Here is a 22565-nt window from a genome sequence, read left to right on the forward strand (position 1 = left end):
TGGGGTTGGGGTGGGGGGTTTACTTAGGGTGTTGGGGAAGGCAATACAAGAAGGGGGGAGGAGACAGAAGAACAAGATGGATAGGGGAACACAGAGACAGGTTTGCATGGCCCAGTGGGACCGAGGGAAATAGTGATGTATACTCAACCTTGGAACCACAGGGCTCTGGAGTACAGGGATCTAGGCTGTAGCTTGAAGAGGATAAATAATACTAAAATCCTTGACTGCCTTACGAATATTAGTTTCCCTTGCCCACTACTGTAAAATAGACACTTGAGTGGGATAGAAAGGAATGTTGGGAAACATGATTAGTGAAAACTTGAAAGTCCGCCTTCAACCAATAACTGACTGGAATACCTAAAAGGGGTTCTACAACTTATCCAGTGAAACAGGCCTAATGCAGAGCCTATACAGAGTATAGGACTTTAGGTGGAATCCTGAGTCCATCCACAACCTTGTGAGGTGAGACATTCCCACTAGAAAGGACAAGCAGACTGGAACAGTTACAGTGACAGAAGATACATCTTCATGATGAACCTAACCTATACTCAGAACAGTAGTTACTCTAAATACCAACAGAGAGGGAAAGAATCTTCAAATCAAGTATCAACACTATCCGCTCTGAGCACAGGATAGATAGGGATGGGCAACAACTGGCTTACAAGGTTTCAAGAGGGAGCTTAGTTTAAGAGGTCGGGGGAAAGAAAGAGTCCCCATTGCATAGTTATCATCTTTGTCTAGATGGGTCTGGTGAAAGGAGATGGGGATAAGATTCGTAAGATTCAATAGTGAATAACTGTTATCATGACTAATCGCAACTGTCACTCTTGTAAAGGTACAAGTTTTGTAAAAAGAAAAAAACATGGGAGTGGTTAATCTTACTGTCCAGAAACACAGGACCCTAGGACAATCAAGAGAGGAACGCACAAATAGAAGGCGGGACCTTATCCAGAGAAGCAGCAGTGCCAGAGACAGAGGCAGAGATGGGGGCATGGAGAGGGCGAGCAGCTGAGGACTCTAGATTCATCAACTAAGAAGAGAAGGACTACGAACTGGTGGCCAGGAGCAGACTTGCAGAATGTGCCCTTTGGAGATATAAATTATTAAATATGCCTGAGTGGGTTTTTTTGTTTGTGTGTTTTTTAAAAAGCTAAAGTGGATAGAGAGAAATACTTTTAACTCATGGTATATGGAGAGAATTATAATCAATGTAATGAAACAAGTTATATGATGTGTTGAATGTGAAACTGATGATGTGCCCTGTAAAACTTTCACTCAATCCACAATAAAAACCTTAAATTAAAAAAAAAAAGTGAAATTAGTGAATCACAAAAGGGCAAATATTGTATGAGACCATTGTTTTAAGATTTTCTTGCTAAAGGAAACATTCTATGATGGGAACCATGGTGTACAGTGGAGGGAGGGAATCATTCATGTGCTAGAGAGTAGACACAGGTTAATATGGGTGACAGGGCAGGCAATATAAAATGAGAGAGGGAGGTTGGGAGAAGAAAGATGATGGTAGCAGGAAACACAGGGTGGTGTGTAAGAAAGGAAATGGTACTTTTAATTGTTGTTGTGAAGTGCTGTTGAGTCACTTCTGACCCATAGTGACCCTGTATAGAGTTTTCTAGGAGCAGCTGGTGAGCCTGAACTGCCGACCTTGCATTTCAAATGGCTTTGCAGTCTGGCGCATTAACCCACAGCACCACACCAGGACTCCTGTACTTTATAATAGATACTGTTAAATAACCGTACATGGAGGTGATTGTAATTACTGTAATGCAGCAAAGTATGATTTGCTGAATGTAAAACTGATGATACGCTCTTTAAACCTTCACTCAATTCATAAAATGTAAAAAAAAGTACACGTAGCTTTTTTAAAGAATTGGCTAGAATCATGGAGGGTGTTGTACAGAAGAAAAAAGTTACTACTGTGCCAGAAACCCTAAGAAAAAGCAATGCTTAAGAAGAAGAATAAGGTTAGAAACCTCTCACTCCCTGATTTCAAAATTTACTACATGGCTACAGTGGTCAAAACAGCCTGGTACTGATACCCACCACATACAGCCAACTGATCTTTGACAAAGGGCCAAAGTGCATTGAGTGGGGAAGACATAGTCTCTTCAACAGATGGCGCTGGCAGAACTGGAAATTGATATGCAAAAAATTGAAATGAGACCTTTACCTCATGTCATATATAAAAACTAACTCAACATGGATTTATGACCTAAATGTGCATCCCAGAATTATTAATGGTCATCAATGAAAAAATAGGGACAAATTTAAGGCCTCTAATCCAGGGCACGGAGTCCTGGTGTGGTGCTGTGGGTTAATGCGCCAGACTGCAAAGCCTTTTGAACTGCAAGATAGGCAGCAGTTCAAGCTAACCAGCTGCTCCTTGGAAACCCTATACTGGGTTGCTACGAGTCAGAATCGACTCGATGGCACTTAACAACAACAATAATCCAGGGCACACACAGACTACCAAACATTGTGAAAATTACACAAACAAAACAAGACAAAATAGATGATTGGTTATTGTTGTTGTTAAGTGCCGTAAATTGGAAACTTATGTGCATCAAAGGATTTCACCAAGAATAAAAAAGGGAGCCCACAGAATGGGAAAAAAATCTTTTGCAACGACTTATCAGACAAGGGACTAATGTCGAAAATCTATAGGAAACTACAACACCTCTAAAAGAAAAAGTAACCCAATTAAAAAATGGGTACAGGACATGAACAGACACTTCACCAAAACAGACATTCAGGCAGCCAACAAACATATGAAGAAATGTTCACGATCATTAGCCATTAGAGAGATGCAAATCAAAATAACAATGAGATATCTCACAACCAGCAATAACAGCCAAGTTAAAAAATGCAGTACAATATATACTGGCAAGGATGCAGAGGGACTGGGACCCTCCTACATTGCTGGTGGGAATGCAAAATGGTCCAACCACTTTGGAAAACAGTATGGTGCTTCTACTTGGTATATAGCCACAATAAATATGAGCCAGAACATGAGTAGATATATGCAAACCAATGTTCAGAGCAGCACTATTCACAGTAGCAAAAAGATGGAGACAGCATAAGTGCCCATCAGTGGAAGAATGGATAAGCTCTGGTACATACACACAGTGGAATATTATACTACCCTGAAGAATATCAAGGAAGCTGCAAGCCACCACGTAACATGAATGAACCTTGAGGACATTATGCTGAGTGAAATTAGTTAGTCACAAAAGGGCAAATATTGCGTTAAGACCATTACTGTAAAAGCTTAAGAAAAGATACACATACTAAAAGGGGGAAAAAATTATTTGTTGGTTACTGGTGGGGGGAATGGGGGAGGTGGAGGTAGGGGACAGACACAAACAACATAGTTTAGGTGCTGGGGAGGGCAATACACAAGGGAAGGGGGTGGAAGAACAAGGTCAACAGGGAACACTGAGACAGGTTTGTAACTGCTAAATGGGATAGAGATAAACAGTGATGTGTAGTCAACCTTGGAAAAACAGGGATCGAGGCATAGTCTGAAGAGGTGAAATAATACTAAGGTGCCTGACTGTCTTATGAATATTGGTTTCCCTTGCCTACTATTGTAAAATAGACACTTGAGTGTGATAGAAAGAAATGTTGGGAAACATGATTCCAGAAAGCTTGTAAACTTGTCTTCAGTCTATAATTGATTGAGTATCTAAAAGGGGTTTTACAACTTGCCCAGTGAAACAGGGCTCTTGTGGAGCCTTTGCAGTGTACAGGACCTTAGGTGGACTCCTGAGCCCCATCCAGAACCTTCTGAGGTGGGACATTCCCACTAGAAAGGACAAGCAGACCCAACTGGAACAGCTGGAGTGATAGGAAGATATATCTTCAGAGAAAGATCATCAGGAAAAACCCAAAACAAAAATGGCAGTATAATTGGCTACTACAAGAATAAGCAACTTGTTTGCCGGGAAGCCATAAAGGCAAGCAATCAAGTCCCTTCAGGACAAACCCCCACCTCTAAGACTGAAACTCAAAGGGAACACATAAGCAGGCATGCAAGCTTGCTGGCGACCACACTGGTCTACTGGTGAGTGGATGAGGGGGTAAGGCAGCAATGAAGAAATGGGCTGAATTCACCCATGTTCCATAGACACACATTGACCTGGAGATGAGAAAGAGAAGCAGAAGGGCTGGTTGGTCCAAAGTGAGGTGAGACCTGGAGACACCTGAGCCCATGGACAAGGATATAAATAACCACAAAGGGCTAGAGAGTGAAGCATCCAGCTGATATGAAGTGAGGGGAGATGTACAAGAACAGTATCCATTTGACCTAGCCTCGATGGCTTGATAACCAGAACTCGACTAGGGGAAGATAAAAAGAGAAAATAATTTTTTATAAAGGAAATGAGGGTAAATTGCTATAATTTGATGAACTTGACCTATACTCAACAGAAAGGGAAGGAATCTTCACATCAAGTATCAATGCTATCCTCTCTGTATACAGGGTAGATAGGGACACGCAACTTAGACATTAGCTACCTAAAATGAGGGAGCAATAAAGGCACAAAGTGACTGCCTTACAAGGTTTCAAGAGAAAGTGCAGTTTAAGAGTGTGTGTGTGTGTGTGTGTGTGAAATAGGGGCCCCACTGAATAGTTTTCATCTTGCTTAGATGGGTCTGGTAAAAAGATATGGGGAGAAGATTCTTATGATTCAGTAGTAACTGTTATCATGACTAATTGCGACGGTCACAACTGTAAAGGTAGAAGTTTTGTAACAACAACATGGGAGTGGTTAATCTTACAGTCCAGAAACAGAGGACCCTAGGACTATCAAGGGAGAAGAGAACAAGCGGAATGCGGGACACCTTATCCAGAGAAGCAGTGAGGCCAGAGATGGGGACATGGAGAGAGGGAGCAGCTGAGGACTCTAAAAATTAATGGAAAGAGAGGGACTCAGAGCTAACGGCCAGAAGGCAGACTTGCAGAATGTGTCCTTTGGTGGTATAAATTATTCTATATGCCTGAGTTTTTTTTTTTTAAAAAAAGAGAGAGAGCTAAAACATATAGAAATACTATTAACTGATGGTATCTGGTGATTATAATCATTGTAATGAAACAAAGTATATGATTTATTGAATGTAAAACTGATGATCTGCCCTGTAAACTTTCACTTAATTCAAAATAAAAACTTAAAAAAAAAAAAAGTGTGTGCAGGGGAAGGTAGAGTCCTCACTGAACAGTTTTCATCTTGTCTAGACAGGTCTGGTGAAAAGAGACAGGGATAAGGTTCTTATAATTCAATAGTAATTGTTATGACTAACTGTGACTGTCACAACTATAAAGGTAGAAGTTTTGTAACAAAAAGGGGGTGTAGTTAATTTTACAGTCCAGAAAACAAAGGCCACTAGGACCACCAAGGGAAAAGAGCATGAGTGGAATGTGGGACCCTATCCAAAGAAGCCGTGACACCAGACAGAAGTAGAGATGAGGACATGGAGACATAGAGCAGCTGACTCATGGAAAGAGAAAGACTGGTGTTGAGGCCAGGAGGCATGCTTGGAAAAATGTGCCCTTTTGGTTGTTTAAATGATTATTTATTCCTGAGTGATTTTGTGTACAAGTCCCCCCCCACCAAAAAAAAAAACCTCTAGAGGGAACAGAAGCAAATACTGTTGAATGATGATGCACAGAAGAGAATGAAATGATGGTGTAAAGCCAATGTTCTGGCTATCACTCAGTTCACAATAAAAAGTTAGTAATTATAATTAAAAAAAAAAAAAGTAAGCCTAGTTGTACACACATTTGTGTGTTTAGGTATATATATATATATATATACACACATACATGTTGTTGTTGTTGTTGTTAAGTGCCGTCGAGTCGGTTCCGACCCATAGCAACCCTGTACAGGGTTTCCGAGGGTGTAAATCCTTACGGGAGTAGAAAGCCTCATCTTTCTCCCACGGAGCGGCTGGTAGTTTCGAACCGCTGACCTTAAGGTTCGCAGCCCGATTCGTAACCACTACGCTACCAGAGCTCCTTATACACATACATACATACATATATATACATATATATGTGGCTCTGGTAGCGTAGTGGTTACGAATCAGGCTGCTAATATTGCATGGTCAGCAGTTCGAAACTACCAGCCGTTCCATGGGAGAAGATGAGGCTTTCTGCTCCCATAAAGATTTACAGCCTTGGAAATCCTGTACAGGGTCACTATGAGTCGGAACCAACTCCATGGCACATAACAACAACATATACATATACACATACATATATATATATATATATATGAGACTGGAAGTATGCATTATCAAATTACTGGCAATGGAGAACAGGGAGATCAATAAATGGAAACATGCAGATTTTTGATCCTTGTTTTGTATATATGATATTTTTAAGCCTTTCATTTTACACCATGAAAATTAGGGGGTTTAAAAAAATTAATGAAAATATTCCGTTTTCTTTTAAAGCCATTTTTCCGTGAACTTTTGAACTTCCCTTATATTCCTATTCTACCTCTGAAATCACGAGTCTTAATACTAAGTCACTAAAATCATCGAGCTGTAAGTGAATGTTGCCACTTTGTCCTTGGAAGAAAAATATTGAGATTTTAATGTTTTGATCTCAGACAAGAACAATCTTTCCCCAAGACACTTTTCTTTTTAACAGTTCTTAAAAGTTGGCTGCGATTTTCAAAATGAAATAAGTGACACATATTAAAATAGATTTCTTAAAATAGGCCTCAGGCTAACAATCATGGCTTCTCGCTAACTGCTTCTACAAGCAAAACCCGATGTAGAGAAAATCCTTCACTAGCATCAGTCTGCTTAGACCACAAACACAAATGACACTTCCAGTTTATCTGACGGTGTTATATCACTTTAAAAAATGGAAAATTATGACCCCAATGTCAGAAAGATGCTAGTTCCCAAACAATATACGTTTTTGTAAATTTTTAATCTTCAGAACCAATTCCTTACGGTGAAAATTTAATTTTACTTAGCTTTTTTTTTTTTTAATGATGCTAGATACATCTTTCTTTCTTGTGGGGAGGAATTAAAGATATTCTGTAAAATCTGCTTTCATTAATGAACCACAGTACACTAAAAATGCCTACCTAACCTTAAGGTCTCCAAATTAAATTAAAACTGTTGTTCCTCAAGAGAAATGAAAATGAAAAGGCAAACTACAAACTGAAAGAATATACTGCCAAAATATATATCCAGTTGTTGCTAAGTGCCATCGAGTCAGTTCTGACTCATAGCGACCCCATATAGGGTTTCTGAGGAACAGTTGGTGAGCTTGAACTGCTGACCTTGAGGTTCAAACTGACTTTGCAGCCCAGTGCATTTAACTCACAGCTCCACACATGGAGCCCAATATAACCAGTAGAAAGTACTCATAATTTAATAAGATGACAAGTACAATTCAAACAGGGCAAAAGCAATGAACTGACATATCACCAACAAAGATATACTGATAGCAAATAAAAAAACATGAAATCATTCATTGGGAAAACACTGAAATCACAATATCACCACTGAACCGAAATGACAGTTATAATTAAAAAAGATTGGTAACACTAAGTATTGGCGAATACGTGGAATATTGGAAATTCTCAATATAAGACAGGGCTTCAAAAATTTGTGTAATTATAAGACTATAGAATTTTTTCATGAACTTTTTGAATCTCCATGGTATTGTTAATGGGAAAGCAAAAGCTATTTTCGCGAACGGATTGGCAGTTTCTCATTAAACATATTTAAAATTGCTGAGCCTTATATGCCCATTTTAGCTCAAAAAAAAAAATTGATGCTGCTAAGTAGGTTCTGACTCACAATGACCCTGTGCATGCTATTTACATAAAAATATGGCTGTTATTGTTGTTAAGTGATGCACAAAAGAGAATGAAATGATGGTGTAAAGCCAATGTTCTGACATGTAAACTAACACTCAATTCACAATAAAAAGTTAGTAATAATAATAATAATAAAAAAGTAAGTCTAGTTGAGGAGCAGCTGGTGGGTTTGAATGCTGACCTTGTAGTTAGCAGACCAGAACTTATCTTACAGCATCACACCAAGAGTCAGAGAAAAGGGATTCAAAGAGTATTTGTCTCTGAAATGGAGATAATACTGTACCTTACTTATACAGTAAATATAGAGTATACATTTGTACTTATATTAAACAAATTTCTTTAAAAAAAAAAAAAATCTTTCTGCCTCTGGTTTGTCTCTCCATCTTCAAACCACTTCACATGTTATGAGGGGATTTCAAAAATTTTGTGGAAAATTGGAATGAAAAGATAATGAAATTTTTCCATTGACATTTCCAAGCCCCTTGTACTGTTTCATCAATTCACTCATGTAGTCAAAAGTGCCAAGCGCTATTCTTGGCTCCAGGAAGTCTTGATTCTAGGCATCTTGAATAGACAGAGCAGCACTGCCCCTTAGGGTGGGTTTCCTAGGCTTTAATCTTTTCAGGAGCAGATCACTAGGTCTAATGGGATCAAAGTGATGACGTTTCAGTTCAGAGTGGATGAGTTCAAACCACTGACCTTTTGGTTAGCAGCTGAGTGCTTTAATCATTGCACCAGCAGGGTCTGGTGCCTGGCAATTCTCAGGCGGCAATGATTGAAAGTAGTGCTAAGGCACTAAACAGAGACACCAATCATTTACCAGACTGGCATACTTCCTTGCATGGTACATTCCTTTACACATTGCCTGAATCATCACCCTAGCTTTTTCTATGCTGATGTTACATTTAAATTACAGGGATTACCTCTGAGGTGATGGAGAACTCTTAATGATCTACATACAATTCCATGGTATTTGGACTTTCCCTATGAGAGTATTAGTTTTATCAGTTGTTGTTGTTGTTGTTAAGTGCCTTCGAGTCGGTTCGACCCATAGCGATCCTGTACAGGGTTTCCGAGGGTGTAAATCCTTACGGGAGTAGAAAGCCTCATCTTTCTCCCGCGGAGCAGATGGTAGTTTCGAACCGCTGACCTTAAGGTTCGCAGCCCAATTCGTAACCACTACGCTACCAGAGCTCCTTAGTAGAAAAAAAAAATAGAAAAAGTCAAGAGGCCTGAGAAAGTATGGCAGTGGGACTTTGGGGCGAAGTGCTGGTCTTTTCTTCTCAATAATCTCTTACCCCTCTCCACCTGATTATGTGAAATGGAATCTCCATAAAAGTACTCTTTTCAGTTGCCTAAGGAAGCCACCGCTCCCCCACAGCATCTTGAAAATCATCACCAGTGTTGTTTTAGATCTTTTTTGTTAAATTCACATGCCATTATGACAAAGATAAGATAGCATGACTCTGCCCCCTTAGTGAGGTAACCTCTTATATGAAGGAAATATTTATATAAAATAGGGTATGGGTATACTTTCACATAACACAGTAATACTAAGCTTTTCTTTTCATTACTTTTAATACATTAAACATATAAAAATAAAATTAAATGAGAAAATTGTTGCATACCTGTGGATTTTCCAAACGTTTTAAATACTCTTCAAACGATCCTTCTATAAACTAGGGGGGAAAAAAAAGCTAAGTTAACCTCATAAAATGTAAATGATTTTTAACTACTGAGTCCTTATATTAACCTAGGATACACTGTTGTTTAGTGTCATCACGTTGGTTCTGACTCAGTGACCCTGTATAGGGCTCCCGATAAACAGCTGATGGATTTGAACTGCTGACCAATACAGTTCAAACTGACCTTATGATCTAGTGCTTACCCTCTACAACACCACACCAGGAGCCTAGGACATACTTATTAAGTGTCGCTGAGTCAGTTCTGACTCATAGCATCCCTGGATAGGGTTTCTGAGGAGCGGCTGATGAGCTTGAACCACTGACCTTGCAGTCCAGTGCATTAACCCACAGCACTATACCAGGACTTGTTTAAGTGCTGTGAGTCAATTCCAACTCATAGCGACCCTGTCCAGGGTTTCCAAGGAGCACCTGTTGAGCACGAACCACCGATCTTGCAGTTCAAACAACTGCGCAGTTCAACGCATTAGACCACAGTGCTACACCAAGACTCTAGGACTCAGTAGTTGTGGTTGAGAACAGAAGACGTCTTCAAAAAGTTCATGGAAAAATAGAACTAAAAGATAATGGAGGTTGGAAATGTAAAAAAGGAGGGGAGTAACTAACTTTGTAGTCTAGGAGTGGAAGTTGCTAGGACCATCAAGGGAGAAGAGTGGAGAGCGGGACCCTACCCAGAGAAGTAGTGATGCCAGAGATGGAGGCAGAGATGATGACGCGGAGAGAAGGAGTGGCTGGGGACTCTAGACCCAGAGAGCGAGAGGGGCTATTTGCCAATGACTGGGGGCAGGCTTGCAGGGTATACACTTTAGTTGGTTGATGATGCATGTAACCATGGCCATGAAACGATATACAATAGGAAGAATGTAAAGCTAACGTTTTCCCATGTAAACTATCATATAATTCACAATAAAACATTTAAAAAAAAAAAATGAAAAAAAGATAATGGAATTTTCCGAAGCTCCCCTCCCCCATCTTGTAGACTCTAATCATAGAAATACATACAAATCATTTAGTAAAAAGCATAAAAATATTAAAGAATTTAAAGAAGAAAATTATCAGGAAAGACTTTCTGAGAGGAGTGACTAAAGATGAAGGCTGGGCAGGAAAGGGACAATGTGGCCTGAGGAAGAAATAACACTTTTGGGAAGACAGAAGTGATCTCCCCAGTGGGAGCGAAACAGCAAGGTGGGGAGGTGGGGAAAGTCAAGTGGAGGAGCCCATGAGGGAGCTTACTTACGGAGAGCTTTGAGTCCGGGCAGGATTTTCACATTTGAAAGGGAAGGCACAGAAAAATATGATATAAGCATTACTTTAGGGAAATTGGTAGTGACCAGTGTACAGAAGAGAATAAAGCACCAAACCAGGGCTGATACTATAAAGGGGGAAATGATACTCAATTAAATTGTCAGGTTATATAATTCTACTCCACAGTCAAAAGACCAGTTATAACTAGTATATCAAATGGAGTCCTGGTATGGCACTGTAGAATAAACAATGGACTGCAAGGTCTAGTTTGAACTGTAAGGTCAATGGTTCAAACTCACCAGATGCTCCTCAGAAACTCTATACAGGGTTACTATGGTCAGAACCAACTCAATGGCATTTTACAACAATAATATATGCAAAGGAGCCCTGACAGAATAGTAGGTAATGAGTTGGGCTGCTAACTGCAACATCAGCAGTTCAAATCTACCAGATGCTCCGTGGTACATTGATGAGGCTTTCCGCTCCCATAAATATTTACAGCCATGGAAACCCTGTACGAGGTCACTCTTGAGTTGGACCCAACTCCATGGAACACAGCAGCAGTAGTATATCCAAAGCTTTCAATGTAACATGAAAACCAGATCACTGTGACATCTTATTTCACAGCCTGCTCTATACAGCAAGTTATATACATCCTATCAATATACATTAACCACCATTTATTTAATTATAGTGTTTTGATATGGAATTTCACAATTAATCCTGAAATTTAAAAAAAAAAAAAAAGGGGGGGGGGAACAAAAGGAATCTTTTCTGATCAAGTTAAAGGTTCAATTATTACTAATACACTCAGCATAGTTTTTAAACCCAAGTCTGAAATTTTTTAATTATTAGGAGGCTACCAATCACAGAAACCTTTCTTCACAGCATGCAATTCCCTGACCACATTAGACAAAACTCACTCTTAATATGCAAGAACCTTGCCCAGGTCATCTTTTCATCTTAAACAGTTGAGCACCTTTATCCTTTAGAAAAGTTTTCTAAATGTCTGAATAAATGAATATACCAAAACTGCCTAACAATTTTTTCACAAATATAATTGGATTAAACCTGGTAAAGGAGTTTGTTCTTATGTTATTTTCAAAACCTGTATTAAAATTCAAGGAGTGCTGGTGACACAATGGATCCTGCATTGGGATGACAAGTGCAAGTTCAGCAGTTCAAATCTATCAGCCGCTCTCCAGAAGAAAGAGGAGTCTTTCTGCTTACATAGAGATTTACAACCTCAGACGCCTTATTACAGGGTCGCTATGAGTCAGAATTGACTGGATGGTAACAGGTAGACAGGTATTCAGGTCCAGTCTGTGAGATTTCCATTAAAGCACTTCTAACAGACAAAATCCAATTCCAAGCCAGGATACCATTCATTTTATGTTTGAAATTACAAATTACCGCTTCAAATTTCTCTCTGTTCTCGCGAAGATAGTGAATACAGGCCATTCTGACTTCAACATGGCGAGACTGAGAATGCAATACCTAAAAAGAAAAGGCAACACACAATTAAGCATTTTTTTGGGAAGTCAACTTAAGTTATAATCAAGCTGTCTTTTTTTACACCTAAAACAACCTAATATCTAACAGAGCAAGTCTCCCTACCTTTCCCTTTTTATCATTTGATTTCATTTTGAATTTCTAACGACAAGGTCAACAGTTCAAACCCACCAGCAGCTTTGAGGAGAAAGTTGAAGCTTTCTGCTCCTGTAAATAAAATTTAGTTTTGGGAAAACTTACATAAGTTCACGATGAGTCAAAATTGATTCGATGGCAGTGGGTTTTTGGTTTGGGGTTCCTTCCTCTAATAATAATAATGACATGATATATGCAAACATACTAACAGTATAACTTAAGCCAGATATCATGTCATAAAGACCTTATTACCATTTTTCCTCAAGTTACTGAAATCACTCTTTGCGGGTATCTTGGTAAACTTAAGGAATATTCCTCTCCTCTCCAAATCCTTAGGATTTGCTCTTATGCCCAAAATCCTAAAAGAAGTCACTCTATAAAGACTAACCTAATCCTCTCATGCTATAGCCTCTGTATTCTTATCTTACATTACTTCAACAAAAGGATGACTTATTGGCATTGTCTTTTATTGAAATTCTAAAGCTCCGATAAGAAACAAATGCAGTATTTCTTATTAAATATTTAAGAACTCTTTGGCTAGACCCCAGTAATTTCTTATGCTTTAAAGAGATTAAAATTATTTTCTATGATCTCAAATGAAGGTGATGTTCCTGGCACCCTAAAGGATCAAGGTTAAAAAGCAAAAAAGACCTGACCAACTTTAAGTAAGCATATCTCAAACTAGTTACTACCAAAACCTTTAGAAATGTTATCTTAATAGAAAATATCTTTAAGAGTGATTCTCCCTCATGTTTGGAGTGAGCAGAGAATTCAGAAAAAAGGAACACTGCAGTTGCATTTTGTATCTCTCTGAATAACAGCTAAGGCTCACTTATATTCACAAAAGCACAGGCTCAACTCTCTGGACAGCAAGTATATCTAAATAAAATGAGATACACTGGCAGATACGAGCAAAGTCTGTTTTCAGTATACTAGCTACTTTTCAGTTTAACTGAATTTACCTTAGTGGCTGTCTTCTTGTTAAGTGCTATCAAGTTCGTTCTGACTCAGCAACCCTGTATAGGGTTTCTGAGGAATGGCTGGTGAGTTTGATCTATTGACCTTGTAGTTCAAACCGACCTTATGGTCAAGTGCTTATCCTACAGCGCCATGTCTGTTTTTAGTATACTAGCCATTTATCAATTTAAGTGAGTCCTGGTGTGGCACTGGTTAATGCGCCAGACTGCAAAGCTGTTTGAACTGCAAGGTCGGTGGGTTCAAGCTCACCAGCTGCTCCTCAGAAACCCTATACAGGGTCACTATGGGTCAGAATAGACTCGATGGTACTTAACAACAAACCTTTACTGCTGCCTTGGAACACTATAAAAAAGCATCCTTGTATATTACAACCTTCAGCACTTGAAAATATAAAAATAACCACAGCTCCAATTTGATTGCCAATTCAAAAAACATTAAGCAACATTTCTTTCACAGAAGCTATGGTAGACGCTATTATGAATCAAGGTATTATTAGTCTGAGTAAATCGGTGACATCTGATAGGGCTTTCCTACAGTTACCAAAGTGAAGCTGGTCTTATACCCATTTACCTAGCAACAGCTGGCAGACATAAGCAATGCTTAACTTTCCACCAAAAACAATGGCAAACGCATCTCTTCCTTTTTCTCTTCTTTTAACAAAGATTGAGCATACAGAACCTGAGCCTGTTAGAAGCAAGACTTTCAACTTTCAGCAAAGATTTAGCTCTGGTAGTGGTAGTGGTTATGAATCGGGCTGCTAATCTCAAAGTCAGCAGTTTGAAACTACCAGTTGTTATGCGGGAGAATCAAGATAAGGTTTTCTGCTCCCGTAAAGATTTACAGTCTTGTAAACCCTATGCAGGGTTGCTATGAGTTGGAATGACTCCAAGGCACACAACAACATAAAACCCTGCACTGCAAAATATGCTAACCATTTTTAAAAGGGAAATTACTGTACAAGTTCAAGGTCACTTAGGAGGAATTCAAATAGTCTTATAAATATCAATCTTACAAACTGCTGTTGCTAAATGCCAGCGAGTGGGTTACAATTTATAGTGACCCTACACAGGGTTTCCAAGGAGCAGCTGGTAATACATGAAAATAAGCCAGAACTAGGAGGTTTACCCCTCTTGTGTGTAATATGTCACCTATACAATATAGTGATAAGCACTGGGAATGGCTTTAGCAGATCCTCTGAGAGTACTCTATTTTTACCTCCAGGGCCATGAAGCTGATTTGGGCCAAGCCTCTCCCGCAAGTATAAAAAGGGAAGGGTCTACCTATAGCACATACTTTCAAAGACAAAACCACTCATGGCTTTAAAAACTGCCATTTTGATTACTTATTTCAGCTCCTTCTTAAAAGTGAGAAATAGTTTTTGATTTTATAGAAGTTAGTGACAAAAAAGAAAACCTTTGTACAGATGTACACATGCTGACAGGACAGCTGAAGTTAGTGTTCCTTTCCTTTTCATACACACACATGGCCTTTGGCTATGATGGCTATACCCTTAGTCCAAGTCTACTGAAGAACTGAGCTTCACTGCAAAGTTAAATATACTGAGCTTGTCTCCAAGCTCGCTATACTAAAAATGACAGTCACGTAATTGGAAGTATTCCCTCATGCCTAACCTAAATCTCATTAGAACAAGATACACTAAAACTGTGTTATCTGATGTTAGCAATGAGTTCCTAGTGCAAGTAGCTGATGCCTCTTTTCCACTAAAATAGGTATCTATATAGCCTACTTACAATAATTACAGAGCCTTTGGGATGATTAAAGGAGCCTTGGTGGCTCAGTAGTGAAAGCGCCTGGCTGCCAACCAAAAGGTCTGTGGCAAATCTGAGAAGCTCCATGTGGCAGTTTATTTTCATAAAGATTTACAGCCTTGGAAACTCTATGGATCTCTATGAGTCAGAATTAACTCAAGGACAGTGGGTTTGGTTTTTGGATGATTAAGATTGTCAAATATCTGTGGCATGCAATACTGAAATCAGACACACCTTTCTGCTTCGATAGAAACAAGGGTTTGGATAATCCAATTTCAAAGAAGCTCTAAACTGGCTTTTCTTTGCTATCCATTTCTATAGCCTTCTTTAGCAAACTCTTGCTAGAGTTAATAGTATGCATAAACATGGACTTTTACCTCTACTTCTGGAGGTGATGAGGTCAAAGGAAGTTGAAGCAGAGAAAGCAACCAGAAGGAAATCCAGAACATTAAAAAAAAATAGTAGACTATTTACCTACTAATAATGACTGGAGTATGTTTATATTCATCTACACACCACAGCAACATACTAAATTTCTGAAATTGAGAAGAATCTAATAGAACCCGTAAAGACAGAGCTTGGTTTGGGGAGCTTTAGGAAGAAACATCTGACTCACAATGCCTCAAAAGTTTGTACCTACTGACAAAGGTTTGTACCCTTTACATTACTTCTTGTTTTTAAAAAAAGATTTTATCTACCAAATATGAAACAAGGGTGTTTGGAAACAAAATTATTGGACTTTTGAAACATAAATAATCAGGATAGACTCATTTATTCATAAACTCCCAAAGCTGTTTAGCATTTAAAAAAAAAAAAAAAAAGGTGAGAAAAACATTACAGGGCATAAGGGGTGACAGGACAGGACCACTATGGAGTAGGACAAGCTAGATCTCTGGCCAAAGGAGAGCAAACTGAAGGGTAAAACTGAATATAGCAGGGGGGTGTAGTACTGTGAACCTTTATCCAGCTTACACTGCAAATTTTCTATATAAGATGGATTTTGGTGACGGTACAAATGCACAAAGTTATATAACAATAAAGTGAAAACCCACTGCCATCCAGTGACCTTGACTCATGCTGACCCTGTACAGGGCTTCAGGGAGTTCTGGTGTGGTGCTGCAGGATAAAGCACTGGATTGTAAGGTCAGCATTTCAAACCCACCAGTCACTCCTCAGAAACCCTATACAGCGAAATCATTTGGTCTGGCCCTGACAAGGTAACCACAGTACCAGTCATCACATTGTTTTGTTGAGAGCCGCGGACTCGGTTCCGATTCAAAGAGAACTGGTGTTGGGTTTCTAAGGAGTGGCTATGAGTTTGAACCGCCATCTTGTGGTTCAAACTGACTCATAGCCACCCTGTATAGGGTTTCCAAGGAGCGGCTGGTGAGCTTGAACTGCCCGCCTTGCGATTCAGACTGACTTTGTGGTCCAGTGCATTAACCTGCAGTGCCACACCAGGTCTCCAAACATAAATAAAACTGTCTAATTTTTAAGTTGATAATTTTGTAGGGCTCCCAAATGACGTTATAAATTTTGGGAGAAAAAGGTTCCCATCTGTGCTATACAGGGGTTGCTATGAGTCATCAACGACGTGATCCGAAGCTGTAAAACTTTATGAAGTGGAAAGCCTCAGGTTTGTCCGGAGAAGCTGCGGACTTTTGGCCAGCAAGGCTGCTGTTAAGTGCCATTGAGGTGGTTCCGAATCACAACGAACCTTACACGGAGAGTTTCCGAGGAGCATCTGGGTGGATCAGAATCACTGACTTTGCAGTTAGCAGTCCAGTGCTTATCCTACAGCGCCACCTCTCAAATCAGAACACTTCCTAAGACACTGTTAGAAAGTGACTTTGACCATTCAGAGGTAACAATTTGGTCAAGAAAGTGCTATGGAACACAGTTATCCTTTTTACCAACAGTAAAACACTACTAAAAAAAAATTAAATTCTGTCTTGCAAGAATATAGAAATTTGTCGGATCTAGTTAAAGACAATCTTTTTAAAATATTACATATTTTGAGAAGATTGGTTTTCCCCAACTGCAAATTTTGCGACACTTGCGTTGTTGAATACCCCAACAGTCCAAAGTCCAGAGGCAGAAAAAAAATCCGCCCCACGACTTAAGTTGGGTACACCACCTCTTCCAGGAAACAACTGGTTTGCTGGTGCGAACGCTGTGCTTACAAAACAAAGGGAAGGTGAATGCGGAAGAAAATCAGGGGGGTAAAAAGCCTTTCGTCAAATTCCCCACCAATCAATCAACTGTTCAAGCTCAGCGCAGGCCTCTCGCAAGTTGTCTTCAACTCCTTACCTCTCCCCAGGAAGGTCGCCACCCAGTCCCTCACCGGTTTGAAAGTTTCGATTTACAGCTTTAAGCCCCAAAGCAGCGTCCCATTTCGTCGTTACAATGGGCCGCTGTGACGACAGCGGGGCCCCAGCTCAGGCCCGGACGTGGGCAACCGGGACAACTGCCCGCAGCCGCTTCCCCGCCCCGAGCCGCTGGCGGCCGGCCCGCGGGACTGCACTCCCTAAGCCCCGGCTGATTTACCTGCTCCGCCACAGCCCGGAACAGGCACGACCCGTCCTTGGCGACCAGTTTCCGATACAAGCCCAGTTTCCGCAGATAGGCGTCCATAGGTGTCGCGTCCTCGTAGGGCCCCGCGCCGCCCTGGTCCCTGCCGTCTAGGACGCCGACGGCCGCCTCCATATTGCTGGTCGTGCTGCAGCCCAGACTATCCCCACATGGCCGCGCCACCGGCTCCTCGACGCCCCGGCCTAGGACAGGCGGCGGCTCCGGCACGGGCTTCGCGAACAGCGGCAGGTGGCGGCAGCCCGAGGCACCGGCCCGCGCTCTCCGGACGCATAGAGAAGGCCCGCCTAATGCATGGCTGTCCGCACGCGGCCGCCTTCCGCAAGGACCACGCGCGGGAAAGACGGGGGGGGGATGGGGGGGGACACGAAAGAGAGGTAAAAAACGAGTAAGAAGTCACTTCCCCGTAGCCTCCTAGCTCGTCTTAGGCGCTGCGCCGAGGGATCGCCGTCCCTACAAGTTTGCTGGTCCCGACTGGTGTGAGGCGAGGAAAACCCGGCTGCTGGCGCGCGTGCAGAGTCGTCTCAGGCTAAACGAGGCCTGCTTCCCAGCGCGATGCCCACGCTGGAAGCCGAGGAAACCAAAAGAGAAAGAGGAGGCCTTCGTTTCCCCACTTTAACGGGAGGGCGCCGGAGGGGCGGGAAGCAGGAGGGGGCGCCCGGCAGAGGGCTGCTCCCTCGCAGCCCAGAATTTGTTTTCGCTTTCAGCTCAACAACTGAGAGGACGGCGGGAAGTGTAGTTTCGGCAACTGCAGGAAGTCAGCTTACGGTGGGCGGGTACGCGCAGGACGGCCTACCCAGGGGAGGGGCCTGGGAGGCACGTGGACTACAAATCCCTACACCGCTGCCGCCACTGCTGCTGCCGCTCACAACCCATTCCCGGGGCACCGCGTCCACTAGCAGGCGGAATGGCTCCTCCAGCCGGAGCACGGCGGCGTCCGCGCGCCGCTCCGCCCCGCCCTCCCGCCGCAGGCCGCGCCTAGAGGCCGCGGCCTGTGCGCGTGCCCTGCGTGCGTGGAGTTGCCTGGGACACAGCCGCTGCAATGTCGGCCCTTTGTGTATTTCCAAACAGAGGGCGCACCTGTCTGCTCCCCTCCCCCTGCCTGTTCTCCTTGCGTTTCCTTGGAGGTGGTTTTAACGGCTTAAGCAGAAAATAGAACTAATTGGCGAATGCTCCTGGAACTGGCCGGGTGCCGGACTGCACACGCTATCCATAAATCAACCACAGACTGCTCTTAGAAACTAGAAATACAGCTCACGCACTGTGGAAGATGATGCCTTCCCCAGACATTTTTGTTCACCTTTTCACTGTAGCCGTGCACCCCAATAAAAAGAGAAATCGCTGGTCAGAAAGAAATAACCATTTCTTTGCTATGGTTGCCGGGACTTGTGTAAGTTCAAGGAGTGTTTGAGGTTTCCTGTTCAACTTCCTACCGGCTCAAGAGAATTTGCAAAACCAGATCAATCTAGGATTTATCCAGCACGCTTCTGTGACATCAGAATTTAATTTTCCTAAAAATATAGCAGCATGTGCTGTTGTTATTTAAATATATGGTTACTCATAGGAACTTTTCCAGTGTTGAGGTCATGGTGGCAGCGGGGAAATTCCATTATCTTTCAATTCCATTTTCCACGATATTTTTGAAGCCCTTGATGTGGCGCTGTGGGTTAATGCTCTGGACTGCAAAGTGGGTTTGGACTTCAAGGTTGATGGTTCAAGCTCACTCCTTTGAAATCCTGTACAGGGTTGCTATGAGTCGGAGCCGACTTGATGGCACTTAACAACAGCAACAAGTATAGGTTTGTGGAGTACTGGTGTGGTGCTGCAGGATAATGCACTGGACTGCTAACAGCGAGATCAGCAGTTCAAATTCACCAACGCTCTTCAGAAACCCTATATAAGGTGTCTATGAGTCAACACACTCAGCGGCATTCAACAAGTATAAGTTTAAACTTGTCATATATAGTGCTTTGGAATGGTACAAGGCAGGTTGGATGAGGAGAGACCAGTGTAAATTACTGAAAACTCTACTAGTATTTTAGAAATTTATATTAAGTACTTTTTGTTACAAAAAAAATTAATCATGCATTCACTTTCCTTGAAGCTTGTAAATTTATGAAATATTTAAAGATTCTATCTGAAATTGTGCTGTTTTCAGAAAACACTAACATTACTGGGAAGTAAATGAAAAAATGTCCTTGCCCCATGTAACATGTTGCCCCAATATTAAATTTTTCACATGTTGTAGAGATACAAACACTTTAGAATCACTTATAGAAAACTCTAGTTTCAGATCTAACATGTTGCTTTTGTTTAAATGCATTTCCATATTAAGAATATTTACATATACTCTTTTCATTCTTTTTTTTTCTTTTTAAGGTTTTTATTGTGGATTGAGTAAATGTTTACAGGGCAGACCATCAGTTTTACATTCAACAAATCATACACCTTGTTTCATTACAATAATTATAATCCCCTCCATGTACCATCAGTTAACAGTATTTCTCTCTATTCACTTTAGCTTTTTAAAAACTAAAACAAAAAACCACTCAGGCATATATAATAATTTACACTTCCAAAGGACACATTCTGCAAGTCTGCCTCCTGGCCATCAGCTCTTAAGTCTCTCTTTTCCCACAAATCTGGAGTCAGCCACTCCCTCTCTCCATGTTCCCATCTCTGCCTCTGTCTCTGGCTTCCTTGGTTCTCTGGATAAAGTCCTGCATTCTGCTTGTGCTCTTCTCCCTTGATGGTCCTAGGGTCCTCAGTTTCTGGACTGTAAGATTAATTACACCCTTTTTTTGTTACAAAAGTTCTACCTTTTACAATTGTGAGAGTCACAATTAGTCATGATAACAAGTATTCACTATTGAATCATACGAATCTTATCCCCATCTCTTTTCACCAGACCCATCTAGACAAGATGAAAACTATTCAGTGGGGACTCTTTCTTTTCCCCCACACTCAAACTAAAATCCCCTTTGAAACCTTGTAAGCCAGTCTATTTGTCCCTTAATGCCCCCTCATTTTAAGTAGCCAATGTCTAAGTTGCCCATCCCTATCTACCCTGTGTACAGAGGGGATAGCATTGATACTTGATATGAAGGCCCTGTTCTTCTCTGTTGGTATTTAGAGTTAGAGTAGTGGTTACCAATCAGGCTACGAACTTTAAGGTCAGCAGATCGAAACTACCAGCTGTTCCACAGGAGAAAGATGAGGCTTTCTGCTCCCATAAAGATTTACAGCCTTGGAAATCCTGTACAGGGTCACTATGAGTTGGTTCCGACTCCACGACACATAACCACCACCACCAACTCCACGAGTATAGGTCAGGTTCATCAAATTGTAGCAATTTACCCTTGTTTCTTTTATCAGAATATAAAAGTTTTATTTTATTTATTTATTTTTTGTGTGTGATCTTCCTCTAATCGAGTTCTGGTTATCAAGCCATCGAGGCTAGGTCAAATGGGTACTATCTGCAAGTTTGGGTGTTCTTGTGCATCTCACCTCACTTCATATCAGCTGGATGTTTCACTCCCAGCTCTAGCCCTCTGTGGCTATGTCCTTGTCCATGTTCTCCAGTGTCCCCATGCCTCACCACACTTTGGACCAACCAGCCCTTCCTCTTCTCTCTGTCATCTCCAGGTCAACGGGGGTTAATGGAACTGTGGTTGACCTCAGCCCATTTCTTCATGGTTGCCTTTCCCTCTCTTCCACTCACCAGTAGACCAATGTGGTTGCCAGCAAGCTTACATGCCTGTTCATGTGTTCCCTTTGAGTTTCAGTCTTAGTTTGTCCTGAAGGGACTTGATTGCTTGCCTTGATGTCTTTCTGGAGAATAGCTTACTTATTGTTGTAGTAGCCAGTCATGCTGACATTTTTGTTTTGGGTTTTTCCTGATGATCTATCTTTGAAGATGTATCTTCTATTACTCTAGCTGTTCCAGGATGGTCTGCTTGTCCGTGCTAGTGGGAATGTCCCACCTCAGAAGGTTCTGGATGGGATTCCACCTCAGGATTCCACCTAAGGTCCTATACTCTTCAAAGACTTTGCAAGAGGCCTATTTCACTGGGCAAGTTCTAGAACATCTTTTAGGTATTCCAATCAGTTATAGGCTGAAGACAGGCTTACAAGTTTTCTGTAATCATGTTTTCCAACATTCCTTTCTAACCCACACAAGTGTCTATTTTACAATAGTAGGCAAGGGAAACTAATATTCATAAGACAGTCAAGCATTTTAGTATTATTTCCCCTCTTCAAACTATACCTTGATCCCTGTATCACAGAGCCCTGTTGATGCAAGATTGAGCATGCATCACTATTTACCTATGTCCAACTTAGGCCATGTAAACCTGTCTCAGTGTTCCCCTATCTAGCTTGTTCTTCCACCTCCTCCCCCTTCTTGTATTGCCCTCCTCAACACCTGAATTAAAACCCCCACCCCAATCCCACTGTTGTGGTTACTATATATTCCATTAATTCTTCCTTCCATTTAAGATAGTCTATTTTATCCTATAATCTACCTGATCTTCTCACCACCTGGATCTCTGTTTCTCTGTATTTACCTTCTTTCACCTTGTAATTGTTTTTTCATAGACTGACCTCCCAAATCCTCTGTTCTTATAATTTTATTCTGTCTTGACTCTTTCATTTGTTGATTGAGTTCAGGGTGATGCTGCCAAGTACATCATTCTCTGCTTATTGTCTGTTCTTGTTGGTTCTCAGTTCACAGAACTCTGTTTAGGATGTTTTTCACAGCAGGGTTGGCTTTGGAA

At 41.2% G+C, this 22565-nt stretch overlaps 1 protein-coding gene across 1 annotated transcript in view; it reads right to left on the reverse strand.

Annotated features, from left to right (window-relative positions):
- The window catches only part of OTUD4 (OTU domain containing 4), a 72454-nt gene extending 54547 nt beyond the window's left edge, over window positions 1-17907 (reverse strand). Inside the window, exons 1-3 of the mRNA XM_006872269.1 lie at window positions 17749-17907; window positions 12221-12304; window positions 9488-9538 (exon numbers count right to left, since the gene is read on the reverse strand). Coding sequence (XP_006872331.1) covers window positions 9488-9538; window positions 12221-12304; window positions 17749-17907 — 294 coding nt within the window. The remainder of the gene's footprint in view (window positions 1-9487; window positions 9539-12220; window positions 12305-17748) is intronic.
- Between the last annotated feature and the right edge of the window lie 4658 nt (window positions 17908-22565).

This window comes from Chrysochloris asiatica, unplaced genomic scaffold (genome assembly GCF_000296735.1).
Source record: "Chrysochloris asiatica unplaced genomic scaffold, ChrAsi1.0 scaffold00190, whole genome shotgun sequence".
NCBI lineage: Eukaryota > Metazoa > Chordata > Mammalia > Afrosoricida > Chrysochloridae > Chrysochloris > Chrysochloris asiatica.